Source organism: Ambystoma mexicanum, chromosome 1p, assembly GCF_040938575.1.
Source record: "Ambystoma mexicanum isolate Mex_15411 chromosome 1p, UKY_AmexF1_1, whole genome shotgun sequence".
Classification (NCBI taxonomy): Eukaryota; Metazoa; Chordata; class Amphibia; order Caudata; family Ambystomatidae; genus Ambystoma; species Ambystoma mexicanum.
This window is the reverse complement of record NC_090921.1, coordinates 744878248-744900873: the sequence shown is the minus strand read 5'-3', so window position 1 is coordinate 744900873 and position 22626 is coordinate 744878248. Positions and strand designations below refer to the sequence as shown.

Sequence of the window (22626 nt, the reverse complement as noted above, 5' to 3'; positions counted from 1 at the left end):
ACCGAAGGATAGCAGAGGCCAGAACGCAGGGGAGGGATCCCAGACTGCCCATACCAGTCTCGGAAATGGCCCCAATGTCTGCCTAACACCTTCAGAGTGGAGGGTCTAAGAGCATCCATTTGGACTCAACTACAGGATCTGAGAACCCCTGAGATATCAACCTAGACTGAGCAATAGCCACACCGCCCATTGCATCCGATGGAATTCTAACCGCAGATCCCCTTGAAGGGGACACGGCCACCTCGGAACCAGCCAAGGTTCCTAGGAACGGAGCTCCAACAGAGAGGGGAGCCAACTCCGGCGGCACCAGAACAGAGCTAACAACAACACAGTCACCCTGGACACTCTGATGCGCCAAACCACCCGGGGCAGAAGGGGAATAGGCGGAAAGGCATAAAGGAAAACCCCAAGGCCACTGTACAGAGAGGGCGTCCATCCCCCAATCCCCTCAACCTGAAACCGAGAGCAGAAGAGGGGAACTTCTGCTGAGGCCGGGGATGCAAACAGGTCTAGAACCAAGGACCCTAATCTGACACAGGTCACCGCAAAGACCTGGGCCAACAGGACCAGTTCTGCAGAGGAGTGAAAACCGGCGTCTGAGAAGATCCGCTTGAACATTGTCCACCCTTCTGATACGTGAGGCCAGCAGATACACCAGATGAGATTCCTTCCAGGTGCCTATCAGCGCTGCCAGAGCATTGAAGGAACAGCCGGAACCCCTTTTGCAGTTCACATATGCCAAGGCCGTCGTATTGTCCGATCGGACCAAAAACCGCCGACCGTCCAGCAACTCCTCGAAGTACACCAGAGCTTGCACAATGGCACAACTCTTGCCAATTGGATGATCACCGGCTCTCCCCAGATCTCACAACCCTTGAGCTGAGAGGACCCCCAATGTATACCCTTTCTGCTGGTGTTGGTAGTAGGAGAGGTCACAGGAGGAAGGACCAGGCACACCTCAGCCTGTAGACCTGAAACCCCCCGCCACCATAGCAGGGACACTCGCAGCGCTGGGGACACTGAAAACTACGAAAGCCGAGATGTCGGGAGCCAGTGGGAGAGAGTATAAGACACCAGGAGACGTAACCGAAGACAGGCTTAAGGAACTGGAAAACATGCAAGACGCCACGTGCCCCGTAACTTCAGCAACAGGTGAGTCGAGACATACTGCCTTCTGAGAACCCAGCCCAGAACAGCCAGCAAGCGCCCCCCCTGCACAACATCCAGAGTACGCTCTCCCCAGACGTCCGGACAAGCAGTGCAGGGTCTTGAGACCCATAAGCAGGTGACACATCCTAGAAGGCATAGGGACCAGGAACACCCGCAAGTAGAAAACTTGACCCTGAACAGGGAGAGGAACGGGCAAGACGGTAACCCACAACAACCGTTCGGAGAGAACGGAACCCATGGCCAACTACTTGGACCGTGAGCTGGGTACCAAAGTCCTAACCATGCAAACCTGGACAGGAGGAGACAGGAACGGCAACTGATACCCCCTCCAGAAGGAGCCCATTACCCAGGAAGCCGAACCCCACCAGTCCCATACACCTCCGAGAAGATAGAGACGAGGAGCCAGGGAAAACCGCCAGTCACTGCACTTGCACCAGAGGGAAATCACAGGACGTTGAAACAGGCCTGCGCCACAATATAACAGCATGCTTGTCAGCCCACAAAAAGATTTGACCTATCAAAAGGAAGATACTGGACAGCCCAGAAGTCCAGCAGACTATGGCCCCCTCAGCCGACAGAGGAGCCACCAGGCTGGCGTCAAAAGGGCAGAGTACTGTCACAAAGCGGGGCAAAGCAATCCATCCCGGATAGCCGACATCAAAGGCAACCCCCTACCTGAGGTATGCCTATACTGGAAAACCCACTGAAGTGACATCCCCCTCCACCGGCACCAGGGGCTCTGAGAACCCCTCTAAGCACAGACATGTGCCACCATGTGCCCTATCACTTCCCACAAGTCTGAGAGGAGGCGTGAAAGCAACACGTCAGCACCGGAGGACCTAGGGCCTAAAAGAAGAGACACTGGGAACCCCCTGCATGGCCGTTACTTCCATGATCCTTTTCCATAATCCCATGCCGGACAAGGGAAAAGCAAATCAACTCCTTTGACTTTCCCTTGCGCAGTTTAGAGGAAGAGGACAGAAGAGGACAGGACAAGGAGTCTGCGTCCATAGCTAGCACAGACCCAAACACACCACAAGACTGAGAGGTGGCTTGAGCCCTGTATCCAGTAGCTGGTAGCCCCATGCTCTAAATCGTTCCAATGCATCGGTCTAGGAAGGATGAAGGACCGAGTCAGCACCGCTGAGACTCGAACCCGAAGTGTAGACTATGCCAGGCCGGTACCCTTCCGGTCGCTTGCAGATGTGTCCAAAATCTGCGCCGTATTCACAGGCAGCACGCAAGGAATGCAGCCAACATCCGGTGCATACTGGGCTGTGTGTGTCTGAGGAGCTGGTGGTATGTGACATGTCTGTGACAGAACAGAGCCCCGCACTTTCAAATACTCTGTCACAGTCACCCCACGACAAGAAGCAGAGAGTCCTCACAACAAAAAAGGAAGGCTAGCCCATACTGCCAAGTGCTTGCCATCATTTCCAATAAAGATGTGTACACAGAGCACGAGGTAACGGCCTTTCAAAGGAGTCAAGATGGCCATACCAGCAAGAGAGGGGAAAACATCAAGCACAGTCCTCCCCTCTCCTTACCTTCCCCCAGAGAATGCAGCTGACATCCGGTGCATCCTGGGCCGTGTGTCTCTGAGGAGCGGGTGGTATGTGGCATGCCTGCGACAGAACAGAGCCCCCGCACTTTCAAATACTCTGTCACAGTCACCCCACGGCAAGAAGCAGAGAGGCCTCACAACAAAAGGGAAGGCTTAGCCCATACTGCCAAGTGCTTGCCATCATTTCCAATAAAGATGTGCACACAAAGCACGAGGAAAACGGCATGTTGAAGGAGTCAAAATGGCCATACCAGCAAGAGAGGGGAAAACATCAAGCACAGTCCTCCCCTCTCCTTACCTTCCCCCAGATAATGCAGCTAACATCCGGTGCATCCTGTGCTGTGTGTGTCTGAGGAGCGGGTGGTATGTGACATGCCTGCGACAGAACAGAGCCCCCCGCACTCCCAAAGACTCTCTGCCACTGTCACCCCACGACAAGAAGCAGAGAGGCCTCACAACAAAAGGGAAGGCTAGCCCATACTGCCAAGTCGAATCAAGATGGCCAAAACAGGAGGAGAGGGGAAAAACATCAAGCCCAGTCCTCCCCTCTCCTTACCTTCCCCCGGGCCGTGCAGGACCCGGGACACAATGCTCACGCTGCGGTCCGGAGCCCAGCAAAGAACCGAGCGAGGCAATCCAGCTCAACTGTGACCCCAAGCCCCGCAGGGGGCCCAGGAGCAGTGCCGCACCTGAGGGAGCCGAGGGCCCCGCCACACAGCCCCCCACAGGGGGCCAGCAATCGGTGCTCCCTGGTGCCCCGCACCGGGAAGAAAAAGTCCAACCTGCCGGAGGCAGGAAAAATTTAAACTGAGTGACATGGATGTGGGGGAGGAGTTATAGGGATTTTAAGAAATAGAAGAAGGTCCTGTGTCGGAGGCGGGTGCCTCATGAAGTAAGTAGTGGGACGAGGAAGAGTGGACGTGGAGGTAATGCCCTTTCATTTTAGATGTTTGACATTGTCTCCTTAAATTGTGTGTTGTGAGCACACGATACTCTGGGAGGCTCATGTGACACTCTCAATTCTCCCCTCCTATTCAAATGCCTGCTTAAACCACCTGGTCATGACAAGAGCACAGGATGGTGGGTTGCCCCGCGGCCTAAGCAACACAACTCCACCGGGGGGGACATCATGCCTTTAAACTCAGCACAGCTGCTTTTTATTTTAATGAAGCTTTTACACATACTTGGAACTTTTTTTTCCTCTGAAGCCCCTTTGGAGGGTTCGACTATTGTACAAGCCGCATCCTTTTTAAACGTGCCATAATCCAAAGACATCCGCCAGATATGCCCCCACAACCGTGCATCAGACTTTGATTTGCGCTGTGTTCAAATACAGTCAGATATTAGATCTTTTGTATTTTGTGCACAGTTTTAAAAATTCCTAACTAGTCACAATATGTCTAAATGCAAAAATGCTAATTTAAAGCTATGCGCCGAGCAGCATCGCTGTAAACAAGATTCAGGATCTCAGTATTGGAGTGACTGGGCATTCCTTCAAGGACCTGCATTGCCAAAGCCAACAGTTTGGACTTTTGTATAGGCATGGCACTGGTAAAGTCTGATCACTGGACTGTTGTATGGTGCTGACAAAGTTTCAAGGCTGTGCTTTTATAGGGTGCTGACAACAGCTGTGGTTGTGCTTTTGTCTAGGTCTGGGGATTGAAGATTTAAATGATGTGAGGTGTTTTCATTATTTAAAAGGAATGAAGCGTTGTCAAAGCCGGTGGTTTGGGCTTTGGTATAGGTATGGTGAAGACAAAGTTTGATGGCTGAGCTTTTGAATGGGTATGTAAAGGCAGAGTTTAATGACGTGAGTTGTTTACATTATTTAAAAAGAAACAAGCATTGTCAAAGGCAACAAGCTGGGCTTTTGTGTAGGCATGGGACAAGGCGCTGCTAGTCTGTAGTTAATGGTGAGGGTTTGGACTTGGTGCCAAAATGTTTCAAAATCCCTGTAATAAAACAGTGCAGTTTATGAAGGAACAAAGGTTGACAAAGCTGTCAGTCTGTACCTTTGTATAGGCATGGGGAAAGGTCCGAAGTCTAAAGTCTGATGAGGGTTGATTAAAGCAATCTCAAATGTATAGGGGGTCTGCTACATCTCTATCCATATCCTACAGCAGGGGTCATATCAATTGTATATCAAATGTAAACCGGACACTTAACAATCTGTAGCTATTTACACCCTCCTTCCATTACTTTAACTATGATATTTTTTTGGGTGACATAAAAATGTTCACCACACAGCACCCCTCTTCCCCTGTTGGCACCCATCAGCTGGGCGGGGTCACTCACCGACATAATGGCGCCACTCTGCATCACCCTAGATGCTTAGTCCTTGTCTTCAGAGATCACTTCGCTCACGGATGCTCGACCAGGCTGCTCCAACAATTTATATACAATTTTTATGTACACTTGATATCAAAATTAATTGTTTTAATGTACATTGTATATAAAATCGATATAAAAAATGTTGGGGGCCATCCAATTTATATCAAATCTATCTGGGGTCTTATCAGAAATATTTGGGGGATTATCAAATTGATATAAAAAAGGGGCGGGACTAAGGGCACAAAAGGGGCATACCTACCTGTCAAATTTAACATGAGAAAATGGGTCCCCTTCTACTACTTACTTTAGAACACTGCCGATCTCTTTTAATTGTGAAAAAATAGCATTTTTGTGTCCTGACAATTTCTCTATATGACCACAATTAATCACCTCCAGTGATCCTTATTTGGTGAGACATTTGCAATGTAGTTAAAAAAAGATTATATTCATTTATCAAGTAAGGGGGTCATCGAGTGAGCATCATAAAGTGTCTCTACACCCAAACAAATGTAAAAGAAATGTCCTTTCTGGAACCTTTGTTGTTGGTGATGCATTATTGGGTAAAGGGAACTGGAATATTTTTCTTTAGAGAGCTCCTTTAAAATGTAAATGAAAAAAAATAGAAAGTGGTACCACAACATTTCTTCACACCCAGAAACAGTGATTACACTGCATGGCTTAGTCATTAGAAATCATAACTACCCCCCAGTGAGCCAAGGCCACCCCATTACCGATGTGTGTAACCAGCAGATGCTAGGTCCATGTTACAGAGGATTTCCAGGGTGTGCGGCTACCTAGCAAAACCTAGACAGTTTATCTTTAAGCTTTCACTGGCTCTTCTGGTGGTAGCTGGCATCAATCAGCCAATGCCCACTTTCAGGAGCTGGTGAGACAAGAATATATGCAAACACCATGTTATTGTGAATGAAGGAATTCCTCTTCGTGCAGGCATCTGCTTTGCTTCAGTACTACTGTTCCCCCGGTTCGACAAGGTAAGGATGCAGATCCTCGGTTTACTTGGATGTTTGAGGGGTTCTGGGGGTAATTGCGTACTTCGACAGGATTGCTTTCATTCAAACATTTGGCATGTACCAATCAGTGGGGGCTGCCACTTACAACTGTAGTAAGCTTCTTTGAATCATTTCTCTAATGTGTGGATTCAGATTTGGAATTGAGTCAACCTTCACAAGCAGTTCATATCTGGTTCCGGAAAATGTAGCTTCCATTCTCCGAGGCAGGGAGTAGCCATGACAAATATGGTAACATTCAAATCCACTCACTCGTCGGAACAATGTCTGAACATTGGGCTTACTATCGGGAACCCTGTGTAAATCCAGCACAGACTCCCTCTGTTGCAGACGATTGTATCCAATTATAATCAAAGGCTGTCACCAACCAAGGGATCCCACACAACCAGCTGTGTATGGAGACTTGCTCGGAGCCCCCTAACTCTGAGGGACTTTGTCTCTCAGGGGGGCCCAATCAGTATTGGCTTCAATGACGAGGGCGCATCAGAAAAATGGGACAAACAAAAACAATACTGAGGGCCTCAGCTGGAATTGCAGGATGCAACTTCACGCTCGATGTGACTTCAATCCGTACAAGGTCAATAAAATGAGTCAGTGAATTGAGTGATAAGATCCCCTGTTAAGTTCTTTAAGGAACTCATGGTGGCAACAGTAAAGACAGACACAAGTGATCACAGTTCAAGGGTGTTTATTAAACTGTAAATGCAGGGTGGAAAAATGCCTAAGCTAAAGCTAAATCTAAGATGGGAGCAAGCATCCACCATCAAATGAAAATAAGGCAGTCCTTGTGGAGTCTTGTAAAAACAAAAGGCCTATACTAAAAAACAAAACGATTGCCAAATCCTTACAACTAATTACAAAAAGAGTGTGGGATAGGGTTTCAAAAAAGAAAGAACACTTCCCAAATAATAAGTCAGGAGGTGTTCGCCAGGGTTCTCCCCCACGTTTTGAGCACGGGACAAGGCGGATTCCCTGAGCACAGCACACACTCGAGCTTTCACAGCATGAGCCGACAGTTCTGTTCCAGCTATCAGGTTCTTCAATGGTTAAGTCTCTTTCCACAAAAGTCTCTTGCCTTCGAGGGCCTGATGTTTTCAACAAACAAACTCAAAGTTCCATGTATACTTTGGGTGATGGTCTCCCCTGGTTGCCCTTCTTCCGGGCATAGACCTCTCACGAGTCGTATTCAACAAATCAACTAAACATTTCCTTTCTCAATGAACTTTGGGTAATGACTTTTCACCCCTGGATCTCCCTTCGGCCGGGCTCGGACCCCAAATGACTAGGGGGACAAATCACTTCTCCTTTTCTTACACTACTTCTTGTTTTCACAAATCTTAATGTCTTTTTAAACAGCTCCTCAGGGTTAACCCCTGTTTGTCAGCCTCCCTCTTCTGGGTTCACTCTGGCCACCTTTTGCACAACAGTTCACTGTAGGTATCCCTCAGTACGGTTTACTCCTGTCAACACATTGTTCACAGGGACCTCAGGCCTTGTCCCTTTCTGTTGGCATCCCTCTGCCGGGTTCACACTTGCCACCCATTATTAATCAGTTCACTATTCATGCGCTCACTTCACCAAACGGGATTCATTTCCCTTAGCTTCCCAATCATCTGTCAGTCAAAGACTTTCAACGGTACAGATGATTTTACAAGACCCCTGTCTGACCACTTTGACCTCTTCTGCCTTTTCCCAAGGCCTTCTGGCCATGGTAGTTTCGATCATCGGGTAATCGGCCAGAGTTTCCTGCGTGAGCACCCACGTGGTGCCGGCCTCTTCAGTCGCTCATTCCGCCCCTTCCCCCCCCTCTTGCTTCAATAATATCTTTGTACTTTTCAAAGTTCAAATTAGCCATTGGCTATTTTTCTTTTAACTCAGTTCAGTTTCTTATCGATACTCCCCTCAAATCACCGGCTGTGATGCACCGGTTTGCTTTCTTTCTTCTTGGAGTGAAGGTTGGTACCGTCTCTCCCCGGCTTGGTAATCAGCAGAGGAGGGTCTTGTGTACCATTGACATCTGTTACAACACACGCTAGCTATTCGCAGACTCTCCTTGTCACCCTCTCGGTCTGTGCCATCTTTCTCCTCCTCTTGAACTGCCATGCTGAGTTAGGTCTCACATCCTGCAGTCTGCCTTGCTTGTCCTGTGCTCTTGTGCTCCACCTTTTATCCCTGTGGGGATGGAGAAGGGCCGTCAGGTGTGTGTGATTCTGGTCAATTGCCTGACTTTGTCTGACGGTTGTATTGGGACATGTCAAGTAAATGGATCTGGTGTTAGTCCATTTTCTGTGTTGTGCGAATAGTGGGGGGGGCAGTGTTTTGGAATATCCTCTATGGTAGGATGGGAAAAAGGTGTTGTAAGAAGGGATTATAACCCTTGTACTAGAGGGATTTGGGGAAATCTCGGAAGGGTGGTTTTGGTAGGATTTGTGAAATGAGTAAGAGGGTTTGTGGGAACTGTAGTTGTTGGTCACATTTGACTGTCAGTTCGGAAATTGACAATCAGAGGGACGGGATTGTTAGGGATTATGAAGCAAACTGGGATAACCGGGATCGTGAACTGAACAAAGGGGAATGTGAGAACGGTAATGTTTTGTCGAGGTAGATTGGGTGTTCAGGAATGAATTATCAGAGGGATGTGAAGTCGAATGATTGGGAATATCCGGGTAGAAGACAGGATAGCAGGGATTCTGGGAGTTGTGGTTTTTGGTGAGTTTACGAGATACAGAGGGGTCGTCGGTTTCGGATAAGGAAGATTCTTTAGTTGGAAGGGAGGTTGAGTTGGTGCAACCTATAAAAGCTTCAAGATGCTCATCTTCCTTGTTCCTTTCTCCGGTACAATACTGCATCTCACCTGCAGCATTTTCCCTAGCATAACCCTGGGTTCCCCTACCCAGGTGATCGTCCCTCACTCGGTCACTCCCAGGGTTGGGATCTGAGAGTGTCAGCCCTCCCCTGGTCACCTCAATAAGGGATTCCAGAGGTCTACTTGGGTGAATACCCTCGGGTTTCTCACAGTTGCCATATCTGTTTGGGTATTCACTATGAAAATAGGCAATATTATAATTCATTTAGATTGGTGTTTTGTTCTTCCTCCTTCCCAACTGTTCAGGAATTACTTGCTTACAAGCTGCATGGACAAAGATTTTCAGTCTTTGTACTTTGTCAGGTCACATCTGCAGGCTGCTTCTCATTCCTTTACCTCTTTCCGTCTACTGCCACATTCACGTCCTGTTTTTGCCATCTCTACAGAGGTCCGTAAAAGGCATCTTGCCTTTGTTGCTTCCTATTTTTAGCTTTGGCAAAGTTGGCATTCCCAGCTTTTAGCTAAACTATTCCTGGGTACATTGGCCTCTGCATTGGTGCAAGGATAAACTGCTTATCAAGCTTGTTCCTGGGGGCTGCGCATGCATCCAAGATTAGTGTATGCATTTGACATTGCTGATTTTGGCTTCAGCGCATATGCTTGTGCTTTACAACCACCTTGGGCCAAAACAATGTTGCAGAGGAGAGAAGAAAAAGGATGAGAGCAGTCCTTCTCCGTTGTTAGTCCTGTAGTGTGTGTCCTTCGTCAGTCCTTCCCCTTCACTTTGTGAAGGATTGTAATGATCGTTTTTCACAGTCCTTTTTTAAAGTCCTTTTAGTGCTTGCTCTTCAATACAATCCTTCAACACAGTCCCTCACCTTCAATAGTTCTTCAGCGCAGTCATTCTCCATCATCACAGGCCTTCTCCTTCAACAGTCCTTCTGTGAGACAGACCATCAGTCTTTCACTTTTGTCACAGTCCTTCTCCTTCACAGTCCTCCTTCGTAAGAGTCCTTATCCTTGGTCAAAGGCGTTCTCCTTGGTCTGTTCTTTTTGTCACATTACTTCTCCTTTGTGTCAGTGCCATGTCCTAATCCACCAGACCTCCTCCATCACAGTCCTTATCCTTTGTCAGTCTTTCCCTTCATCAGTCGTTCCTTCATCAGTCTTTCTCCTATAGTGCAGGTTACCATAGAATTTATGATTATACTAGCTTTGGCTAATTTGCTTTGCTCGCTAAAATAAGTGTAACATTCTTATTAAGACTGCAATATATACTTGGAGCGATCATTAGTCCATTTACAGTGCTTATCCAAATGAATAATTTCCTTTTTGCTGTATTTTTTTGCAAAATAACAAAGCACACACCCTTCAATATATGTGTTTTCCTCTTTGGTCGTGCTGCTGTCAGCAGTGGCCGAGGTGGCTCTAGGAAACGCGCATGTGACAACCTGACTCTTGCCCACAGAGAGTGCAACGGAGCGCCAGATCATCATATGTTATTAGGATGTGTACTGTACACCTCTCCAGGTGCTCTGGTGGATTGGGAAGCACCCTGTGCTTTGTGCTTGCAGGCTTTCTAGGTGTGATGTGTAGGAGGCCTCAAAGGCTTGGTGTCCAAAGGGGCGGCCTTGTGCCCGTAGTGTGGGAATGTGTTGGCCAGGGAATCTGTATGCCAGTGTTGTTACAGGTATTAGTTTATGATGTTTGCAGTATGGTGAAAGGGTATTTTTCAAAGCGCGTGCAAGTGGCTGGTTTGCATTCGTGTAGTGAGTAAAGCGGAGAGACATTTGTGATTAGGGAAATCGTGGGGGGTACTCTTTGATTTTACGTAAGGCTTTCAAATTATTGGTCTTCGTCAGTTGCTTTATAGTGAGAGGTATCTGGCTTTAATGGTTGTTGTGGGAGATGCTTTGTGGGGAGTTTAGATATTCTGGAAAACAGGAAAGGGGTTATGGTTGCAGTAACTTGATGTGATGTCTTCCAGTCGTATTAGTCTCCTGTGTGCCATGCAATATGTTGCTGTTGGTGGGGTGGGGCAAAGATGCTGTTCCCTTATGTTGTGTCTGTACATGAAAGTAGAAAACTATTGGGAAGTGACATTTGTGATGTTTGACTGCTGTAGGGTTATACTTTTGTTCTGATAAGCATTAAAGGGACAGGTTTTTTTTAGACTTTTCCTGACTTGCAAGTGGTCCTTTAGGGTTTTAATTCCCCTTTTTAGTGTGCTGCAGGGTTTGGCCACCATAGTGGAACAGACAGAGCCTCTGAGTCCTTCTCTGCAAAATCTGATTTCTAAAAGTATGTCATTTCTCAGTCTTAGGTCCCCGTTTGGTTGGTAGTGATATTTTGATTTGAAGGAATCCTGCTCTGACCTTTGAATGCTCTGCAGGCGATGCAGAGGGCCTTAACCTTGATCCTTTTTCAGATTGGTATCCAATGGAGTGCTCTGAGAGCCTGCGTTGTTCCCTCCTGTTGGGTCTGAGTAGGAGTCTGGCTGCTATGGTTTGGATCCATTGAAGGTTTTGTGTGAGGTACTCTGGAATACCTCAATGAATGCTATTGGCGTAGTCGGTTCTTGAGAGAATCCGAAGGATGATGGCCAGCCCTCTCTGTGCCAAGTAGGGCATACTCCGTCACATAGAGCAAGGATGGCTGGAAGGTTTAGAATTAATGTTAACCTCTGGCATAGCTCTGGGCAACTTTCCAGACCATTGTTCTTCAGACTGCCATGCCATTTCCAAAAGGAGAATGACCATTTGGAAATCAGGATTCGTCCGATTCCCTTTCTGTAATGGGTTGCCAGGCTGAAGAATGATGGTCTGGAGAGTTGCCCAGAACAATGCCAGAGATTTGGATTAATTAAACCCTTCCAACTATTACTGTTTTGCTATAGTCACCATGAGGGTGACTGGGTACACCCAGACGTGGGTCCCGAGCCTGCTGGCCCTAGATACCCAAGCTACACCTCACTGATGTCAACCAATGAGGCTGAAACATGTCTGTGGTTGCTTGTGGGCTCATGAGGAAAGGGTGTGACCAAGCATTGTGGCCTGGACTGCCCCTTTTTGGGTAGGACCAAGCCTCATTGTCATATGGTCTTTTCCCTAATATTAATATTCTACACCTCCCAGACATCACCTCTTTTGTTTTTGCTTTATTCACCCCGAGTGGGATGGGTGTACCCAGACATGTTCCAAGGTTCCACGATGTGCTTGCTCTAAATCCTCATCTGGAATAGTGTAGGTGTGGTGTAGGAAGTGTAGATTCATCTTCAGCACGGTTAGGAGTCTACGTTTGTGGCTGAGAGGCTCGTGAAACCCTTCAGTATTAACGCTGGTGGCCGGGCACAGGAGACCTATTTGATTGCCTGTCTGCTTAGTGCTATCTCAATGTTGCTGCACCGAGGAAGCCGAGACTCATAATCTATAGTTCGCTGCACATTATCCTTGAGAGCCTGCTTGCCCATCTCCGCCACTGTCCTTGTTCATATGAACAAATTATTCTCTTTGCTGTGTTGACTCATCATTTGGTTAAGCCTTTTGAAATGCGGGTCTATGCTTTTGAAATTGGAAAGCTCCTGAATTCAAGACTTGAAACTTTGGATCAGCGCTTACTGGTGACAGATGGAGACATCACTGATTCCCACTGTCCTCGGAGTATTTTGGTGGAGTATTTTGGCAGTAGTGGGGTTTTTGGTGATGCCACTGGGGCTGCTACGTGTAAAGAGGAGGAGGGCATTTCTCCACTTACTATTCAGGGAAGTTGTCGGGGTTCCAACTCTTGTATTTTCCCCATGTAAGGCTCTGAAAGAGGCAACACATCTGCCAGTCACAATCTGCAGCCTGGGGTTAAAACTGGCACAAACTCCTCAGAAATAACTATATATGTACTATGTATGTACTGATGCTGGAAATTGTTTGTAAGTGCTGGTATATGCTGGTGGTTAGGCCCAAAGCTTCAAACCCATCTTCATCTCTGATTTCGTGCCCCAGACATTACATCACCTGCACTGGAAAATCCTCCGGGCAGGTTTCTATTTCCTTTATCGAAATTAAAATAATATGCAAATCAGCCTTTGTCTCCCTACAAAAGTGGCCCGTATCTTTTGCATCGCTCTACCGACTAGCTCAGATATGTTTTGAGACAAACGCCGGTCTATTCTGCCATCCCTTTTGGTAAATGGTGCAGTACATTGGGATTGCCTCTGAGTATCCCCTTAGGGAAATCTTCCCCACTTGCCCCATTTATACACAAGAATGCGTCATGTGTCCACTGCGTTTGCCCCCCCCCCTTCATTTCTGTATGTTTTAAGTTCATTGGAGACATTGTAAAGTTGCATGTCTGCGCTATGCAGCTAAGTTGCTTTGTTTTTAAAACCTCATAGACTGTATTCTAACATTGTTGGAGAGATGGTGAAAACCCTATTGTCTCCCTTACTACATGCCCTATGTCTTCCCTTGCATTGCTAGTTCTTGAGTTGAAGCTGATGTTTTATTGTTTCAGGGAAAGCGAGTCCCAGGGGCGCCGCAGATGATCCAGCTGAGCTTGGATGGGAAGAGGCTCTATGTCACCACCTCACTGTTTAGTGCCTGGGACAAACAGTTTTATCCACATTTAATCAAGTAAGAGATTGGTAAATGACTGTCATTTAATTTCCTAAGGCTTGGAAAGGACTATGGTGATCCAAGCCAGTGCGGATGTGGATCAGCTGTAACTGTACAACAGTGCTTGACGGAAGGGCACCCTCAATTGCCCATTTCTGCTTGTACGCCCGACTAGTGCCACCCAGCCTTAAGACAAATATATAAAGTACCATTAATCCAGACAGGAGGGTGTGGCGGGTTGCAAGGACTGTCAAGAGGAAGAGTTGGAGTAATGAAGATTACTGGTAAGTAATTGAGACATTGCCTTCATGTCCCTCTTGCTTGTCGCTGCCCTTTCTTTAGAGGCATGGCAAAGATAGAATGGTACAAGACCCCCAATGTAAAACACCAAAGGGGAAATCATTTCTGCTGTGTACTCGAATGAAATTGTTCAGTATCAAAATGGATCAGAAAATAAAGTGGAAAGAAATAGCAAATGGCAGGACTCGTCCTAGCAAACTTGCAGGCACTATTCAGTTACAGACTAGGAGGGTTTGATCACAGAATGAGCAATGGACCATGTTGCTTGCAACACTGATCTGAGAACTAAGCAGAAGCTAAGCATTACGCCTGACACCTCCCTGTATACTTGGGAGAAAAGAACATTTTCCAAGGAAAACTAAAGCGATATTGTCCTCTAGTCCCATCAAAGTATGAGGGGGCCTTTCTACACTTGCCGGTGACCACATGGCTGACCAGGGGGTGCTCCAGCTCTGAGTCTTAGCAGCTTTTCCTTGATGGTTGAGTGCAGCTCTTCTCACCACAAGGCCAATTGAAGGATTCCTGCTCAGAAAATGAAGAGGATGGAAGACCCAAAACATTTGGATGTACCATAACGAAAACGGCAATCTCATGGGTGGAGAAAGGGTGACCCATGGGCTCTTAAAAGAAATCCACCTTAAAGAATGTAACTATAAACAAAATGGGCTTACCGGCGTTGGTAAGCATTTCAAATGCACTTCCATCCTCCTCTTACCAAATGGCCATTCAAGGCCTTAAAAGTTGTTTCAAGAAAGACCCACTGAATCACGAACAATGAAGCTATCTATTTAATGGGGGATTTTTCAGAAGGCCTCCTCATGTAAGCATCCATATTGCGATAGTCCCAACTGAAATTGCTCTGAAATCCTAGTGATCCATTTTGGAGTTGGAAGATGAGGTTCCATCGGTACAAAAATGAAAGCCCTTTGTTTGAGGGCAGACAGACCATGGGCCTCATTACACGGATGGCTGTATTAGCACATTGACCAAGGTGCTATTAGCACCTTAGTCCATGCCGGTAAAATACCGGCACCGCCTTGGTGGAAGGGGGAATTACCGCCCAATGTTGGCGGGGCGGTAATTCCCCCTTCCACCACTGCCCATCCCCATTCCCATTTTTGCCCCATAGGGCATAATGGGAATGGGGAAGGTGCTAATTACGGCACCGCAATTTTGCGGTGCCGTAATTAGCACCAAGGTCCCTTAGCGGGTTGGTTTTTAACGCCTGCAAAAAGCAGGCGTTAAAGCACCAACCCGCTAAGGGACCTCGTAGTAAGGCGGTAATGGTTAACGGTCACCGTTACCATTAACGGTGACCATTAACCATTACCGCCAACCGTGTAATGAGGCCCCATGTCTCAGAAATGATGCTACTGAAAGTCCCTGTAAATGGATGTGAGTTAGGGAGTCAGAATATTTCAAAGGCTGCATAAAGGACCCCTAAACTCTGCGAATTGTTAGCGTATCTGAGCCCATGCCTATAGCTGGATGAATATATCACTGATATGTGGCAAGCGAATAATCAGCCGAGTCAAAGAATCCGGAAAGGAAATTGGCTGGATCAAAATTCGCTCCATGGCCGCCACTAAAACCGACTGGACTTTGACACTCAAGGGCAGGAGAGCACAGAAGAAAGGAAAACCCTCTTCACAAGCAGTCTGAAAGCAATCCCCAGTGATGGTCCCTCTAACCTGACACTCAAACTGATTGAGAGTTACAGAGGGCTATGGCTTGAGATTCTAGCCTTTGATCAGCATGCAATTGGGGGCTCGTGGCAGGGAGAGCTGAAATACAGTCTGTCTGATTTTCCCAAAGCCATGCTAAGGAGCCTAGGAATCCAAGGGCAGAGACTACATTGTGAAGCTTGTGAACCCCAAGGGGAATCCGATTCCACTTCTGTCTGCAGTGCAAAACATTCCTGGAGGACGCAGACCAAGACTTAATGTACTGATTCCTACATTTCGAATAGTGAAACCAATCCTTCTCCATAATACGCGATCTGCATCGTGAACACGTTGAGGAAGACTGTTCTCTATAAGTCACCTGAGCAACCCTATGGATGGTGGCGCACTTATAAGTTTACTATGCAAGGAAAATACTAGTCCACCAAATATAAGAGGGCATGCATGAGGTGCCAATCAATATATCTCCACACTAAGATCCTCCATCAACCAGAACCTAATGATCCCTAAACACAAGCTCCGCGGTTCCAGCTTCCCAGTTCGCGCAGCCAAATTATGGAACTCTGTCCCCCTCACTATCAGAAACCTTCCGTCTCTGAATCTCTTCAAATACAAAGTCAAACATTGGCTAGTCATATCTGAGGGCCATGCTGCACTGTGAATACTTGCTCACCTATGTATATATGTATAAAATATCAATGCTGCTGATTACTATGTCAATTTAATTATTACTTGATATGTCGTTGTACTTTGTAACCACTTCTGTTAAGATATGCGCCCGGTAGCCTCCGGGCCTGGCTTGCGCTATACAAATAAAACAAATACAAATACAAATACATGGATATTCTGGATGGACATCCAGAGTGTACCTCTGAACCCAGGAAATCAGAAGCATCCCCCAACTCTGGGGATGGAAAGGAGAAGGGTTCTGTCCTGTGCTGGAAAGTGGACCTGGCACAAGACGTCCTCATGGTGGCTGGCACCTTCTAAATCTACAATAAATAAATGCTATTGCAACCATGCATTGTGTGCTCATAGAGTGCAGTAAACTCCTATCCTGAAGGTAGAGTGGGGAATAGGAAATGACTCCTCACTTACATACTAATACCTGGATGTGCACAGTTTTTAATCACAAAAGAAAGCCAGCAGCCCTCTAATGGACCCTACTTAAGTTCCAATAGCTTAGCCTTTCATGACCCTCTGCCTGTCCTCATTCAAAGGATCCTTTTTTGTGCAAATACAGCCTACTTTGAAGAAGTTAAACTATGTGGTTTTATAGGCAATTCTTCTTTTTACTACATGAAAAGATGTTGAAAACCAAGTGGGCGGCCTAGAATTCTGATTAGTACCACTCCAACAGAACTGTGAGCCTGAAAAAAGCCAAGAACAAACAACTTGAAACAGATCGAAGTCCAAATCGTGCTGTCAGAATAGAGCACCCCCACAAGGTTGCGCCCTGCCATTGTGCCATTTTGAGGGAGGGGCTTGTGTGAGCCATGTCATAAAATATAACAAAACTTTAATCCATCAGCTCTGCAAGATGGCCTCTTATTGCTTCTGGCCTTCCAATTGGTCTCTCCGGCTCCAGTGATTGGGGCACATTCTGTATTTGTGTCTTCTATTATCTTACTAAAGAGGTCGGGTTGTGGCCGGGTGTGCAGACACTGAAGAGTCTGGTGTTCCTTCCTTATGCAGGGGACTCGGATTTCTGCCCTTGACTCAGATGTCTGCCTATGATGTAAGCAGAGCTTGGAACAGGTTTCTGCAGGGCCCGGCCCTCACTACTGAAAGGTGCAGTGGATAACGCCAATCAAAGGCAACGCACAGTAGGACCAGGACAATGCAGCTGGAGCAGCTTCTTCTTAAGATGGAGAAGGTTAGGTTATATGTTTGCTGCTGAATGAGGGGTTGCATGGCTTATTACTTTAGATGGATGACGTTGGCATTTTCAGTCAAAAAATTAAATAATTGGATTGTTCAGAGACCTTCTCCAATGGTGTCTCATCCCAAAAAACCTGCCATGGGTTCATCTAAAGATTATGCATTCATACATGCACAAGCTAGTGATCATGTAGATTTACACTGAGAACATATACGTTCTGGGCCATAGACCACATCAAGTTATCTTACCCGGCGGTAAGATAGCTCAGCGGGTTAAGCGCTCGCAGCTGCCATCTATGTGTGATCTGCAGGTCGCAGGCAATACCAACTCAGCCTTTCATCCCTCCGAGGTCAATAAATGAGTACCAACTTCGGTTGGGATGATAAATGTATGCAAATATGCTCTCTGTAAAGCGCTTTGGCTTAAGGCGCTATATAAATAAAAAAAATCATCATTATAAATAGCATAGTCCTGAAGAGATCTTACACCACACGGGATGATTTTCTTTCTGGTGTACTCGCACGTTTCTTTGCTTGAAAGATCAGATATACCAACAGAGAGGTCATGGACTGTACAATAGCCCCATTGTGGCCAATGTGTATGTAGCAGGTTTTCAGGCGCAACCTATCTAATTGACAATCCAATCCATACTTGCGTCCTTTGGTACTCTGAAAACACTACTGGAAAGTTTCAAACAAAGGGGTGGAGTCACTTGTTGAATGAACAAGATCCCAGACTCAGATTTACAGATTCTGAAAATAATGGGGTTGTGGTCTTTCCCGAAATTGTCACCTATGAGGATATGGGTTATCTTAATAATTTCACATTTATATAGCTATATGAGCGCTGCTTATTATTACCCACGGTGTGTGGTTCTCATTTATCGAGCTCGGGAGGATTAAAGAGCTGAGGATTCGAACCTGCGTTAGCAGGCTCTGCACTGATGTCAAAGCGAGTGCTCTACTCGCTGTGCCACTTGACAGGTGATCTTACTCTGCTGCACAATAAAGTCAAGCCGGATTAAAAATAAAAATATCAGGCAGGATTGAGAAAAATCTTGGATATCGGGAGTAATTGGACATAATGACCATCAGACATCCCCACCCTGCACTACTCCCAAACCTCATACACGCGCGGCTCTGTGAGCCATTTTACTGGCCCAATGTGAGTCACCTTAGTGGCATGCAGTAGGTATCTTTTAAGTTTGTTAGAAGGAGACTTTCGCTCCTTCCATCAACCCCACTGCTTATCCATAAGTGCCGCCAGATTTGAATGTAGAGGAACCGCTGACTTTGTTTGCTGTATGTTTCCTCTGCCCAGTGCTTTAAGTGGGGTAAGAAATTGAGGGGGGAGGGGGCTCATTTGGGGGCGTGGCTTCCATTGTGGGCGTGGCCTAACAGTGCACAAATCATTGTAAGGTGCTCAAACAAAAATATAAATGTATGTGAGCATTTATATGTTTGTATGTGTACTACAATGGTTTGTGTACTTTTAAAGCCATCTTTTATAAACGTAGCAATGTTACATATTTCTATGTTTATAAAAGGTGGCTTGAAAAGTGCACAAACCATAGCAAGTTACGCACACTTGTGTGCTTACCTTACTGTGGTTTGTGTACTTTTCAAGCCACCTTTTATAAACATAGACATTTGTAACATATTTCTATGTTTCTAAAAGATGGCTTGAAACGTAAACAATTCAAGGCATCTTTTATAAAGTGTGGCTTTGTTGTCCGTCGACAAAGCTTTATAAAAGATGCCTTGAATTGTGTACGATTCAAGCAGTCTGTTATAAACATAGAAATATTTCTACGTTTATAAAAGATGGCTTGAAACGTATACAATTCAAGGCATCTTTTATAAAGATTTGCCAAAGGAGAAGGGCGCCTCGGGTTCACTGATCTCTGCTCAGAGCAGATAGATCACTGAGCCCGAGTCGTCTTTCACCCTCTGCGAACCCGCGGGCTCCGTGATCTAATCTGCATATTAGATCATGGAGCCCGCTTCGCTGAGGGTCAGTGACCTGGCGAGGGAAAACTAAGGGACTCTAGCTTCCTCTGATGGCCCCTCAGATGAGGGGTCATGGGAGAAAGTTACAGTGACTGACGGATTTGCCAGCCAGTCACAGCAACACTGTGCCTGGCTGGCACTTCTGTCAGCTTGCCTGACGTTAAAGTGGTGGGCGCATCTCCCGTCGCGGCTGCGGCCGTGGCGGTGGTGGGGCCAGGGGGCCCCGTTAGCACCCCGGCTCAGCCCCACTTCTTGGAGACTGGCGGACCCGGCCCCGGCAGGCACCGGCCCACTTAAAGCACTGCCTCTGCCTCTACCCGCATCCATAATGCCTTCACCAAACAAAGCAGGAGGTCTGTGAACAGCAGAAGCTGTTGGTGAGGGGGGTAGCTTTACTACCGCCGCCGCTGGCTCAGGGATGGCGATATCCCCCTTGTACTCACCCTCCAGGCATCGGAGATGGCAAGGAAATGGGTTTTGCCCGGCTGTGCTTTTGATGGCCCAGAATAGGGAATTTCTTTGGTATGTCAGATGCCTGGGAGAAGGATAGGAGTTGGGACTGCCCCAGCCAGCCCTGAGCTGCTACCCAAAGCACCATCTGCAGGTGCGATGGGTAAGGTCCTCCGACAGGCTGATTAGCACTAGATGTGAAGCAGTGCCTCGGCATCCCAATCTGGCCACCAGCAGGTGGAGCCGCGTCATCAAGGAATGTTTGTGTTGTGTTCAGGGTTTGGCCACAAATGACTCTGACACTCCAGTGAACTGTTAACTTATTTACTTAAGTTTAGGTACACCAAATACAGTTCTTAGAGTCAGGTAAGTAAAAGGGGACATAGGACACCCACCGGCATCCTCTCTCAGGGCTTACATCCTTGCAACTGAGAAACCTGGAACACACTCATAGATAAACATTCTAAGCCCTGCATTCCGTCTCAAGATTCTAGTCACTTGCTCCAGATGCATGCAAAGTTAATCACAACACAGATTAGCACTAGATGTGAAGCAGTGTCTCGGCATCCCAATCTGGCCACCAGCAGGTGGAGCCGCGTCATCAAGGAATGTTTGCTTCCACTAGGTTTCCATAATGGGCGTTTACTGCTAGTTTTAGCCTGTTTAGTTGCGCAATGTTCTTCATCCATTCATCCAAAATGCGCCCATTAAAGCCCCTCCCCCCCGTGATACTCAGTTTGCTGTATAAAGTTATGAATTTCATGAACATGAGCCACGCCTCTGCACCCTTAACTCCCTAAACGTATACCAGTGCAACCTTTATGAACATGGAGAGAACCCAGTTCATGAAACAGATGTTACAAGTTCCCTGACATGCAGAGAAAGTGCAATGTGGCTGGCATCAGTGCAAATGCCCCCTCCCTTACAGGGACAGGTATAATAACACTGGAAGCTGCCTTAAAGCTTTGATCACACACGTGACAGGTACATCATGGGCAGCGGCTCTGTCAGCTACTCTTGCACCTGGAGGCAGCATTGCCACCTTCCCTACACACTTGTACCAGCACAGGGTTACCTGAGAAATCGAACATGTACGTGCAAAACCTAGGCGGAGCCAGGGCAAGCTTTCCTCAAACAGGCCCAGTGTGGACTGGGCTAGTACAAGCGTCACTAAAAACAGACAAAGTCCGGCATAGACCATGCAGGTGGAAACGTTCCTCACAGACAGGAGCAGCATGTGCAGGGTCACTTTAAGCTTCACTAACCACTAAGTACATGTGCAGCAGGGCAAGGGCAAGTTTCCCTCACAAATAGTTCCGCATTGACAAGTGAGGTTTTCTCACGAAAAATATAGCATGGGCATGGCAAATGGAAGCTTCCCTTCCAACCGTGTACAGGTATAGAATGGACAGGAGCAGTGCATGTTTCCCTCACAAGCTGGTACAGGTAAGGTATGGACATGGCTAATACACGTTTCCCTATCAAATGGGTGCAAGGAGAGCACTGGTATGGCCAGGTCAACATTGGATACATGCACAGCCCAGGCAGAGCCTGTGTTGGCTTCACTCCTAAACCGGTACAACATGAGAAGGGCCAGTGCAAGTCACATGCAAATGGGCACTGCCACTGTATTCTGGGTCCAGTTCGATTTCTTGTTGTTGTTGTTTTGTTTGTGTTTCAGTTACAAACATACACAAGTAGAGCATTGGCAGGGCTACTATTTTATTTACAAGGGCCTGAACCAACCTCGCTCCTAAAAGGGTACAATTATACCACAACCCGGACCAGTGCAAGCTTCCCTCTCACTGTGGTACATGGACAGCATGTGCGAGGCCAGTGCAATCATTGCATACAAACAGTTACAGGTGCAGCATGGTCGGGCCATTGTAAGCAAGCTTAAAACGAGCACATCACTGCATGGGCAGAGCAAAGGCAAACTGCCCTCACAGACAAGTGACTCAGCATGGACCGTGCCAGTGCGCATTTCATTTGAAAAGAACGGGTACAGCATGGACGCTGGCTCCATACAGCCTGACTGCTTCCACGCATACGGAGCTCGCTGCTTTTTCTCCTAATCTTCCAAACTTACTAGACTCTGACTCGGGAGGAGGCAGGTACAAGGGCTGCAATGAGCAATCGTGCCTGCTTTCTGCCCTCTATTTTGGCAGCATTTCGCTGCAGTCCTACGTCTTTTGTAGGAGTGGAAGGGTGAGGGGAGGGCAGTGAGTGCAGCTGTTTGGTAGACAGACGTATGTTCCCCAGGTGGGCTAATACACCACAAGCAAAGTGCTGGAAGCATCCCATAATATTCACTTTCACCCCCAATAGAATATTGGTTGCACTAGCACTGCTTTAAATGACCTCTAATTAGAGGACCAGGCCTTTTGTTCTCATCAAGTATGCTCGGGAGGATAGCTCAGCGGCAACGTGCTCGCCTTGGAAGCAAGACAACACGTAGCAACACAGGTTTGATCCCCAGGCCCGCGCCTAGACACCTCTGGGTATTGAGCGCGTTATAAATAACCTATCGTGCCATATCCGATTGCTAGTATTCTTTAATGAACTTCCACGATGTTCAATTTCTTTAGTGCCCTTTTAATGTACATTTAATGTAACAGTAGGTGACAAGATACCACCTTGACGGGTGGTTGACGGTGCATCTACCCTCCACATGTAAACGTTGTCAGTCAGCATGATTATCATGGCTTTATAAGCTGCACTAGATACACGACAATGGCATACATGGATAAGGCCTGACCATTGTGTTGCAGCATTGCTTTCCGAGAAATGCTAGCTA

The 22626-nt window shown here is 47.0% G+C and overlaps 1 protein-coding gene across 1 annotated transcript in view; it reads left to right on the top strand.

Moving 5' to 3' along the window:
* Positions 1-22626, top strand: part of LOC138580083 (methanethiol oxidase-like) — a 364838-nt gene that overhangs the window by 318798 nt on the left and 23414 nt on the right. Inside the window, exon 11 of the mRNA XM_069650350.1 lies at positions 13406-13524. Within this exon, the coding sequence (XP_069506451.1) occupies positions 13406-13524 (119 nt within the window). The remainder of the gene's footprint in view (positions 1-13405; positions 13525-22626) is intronic.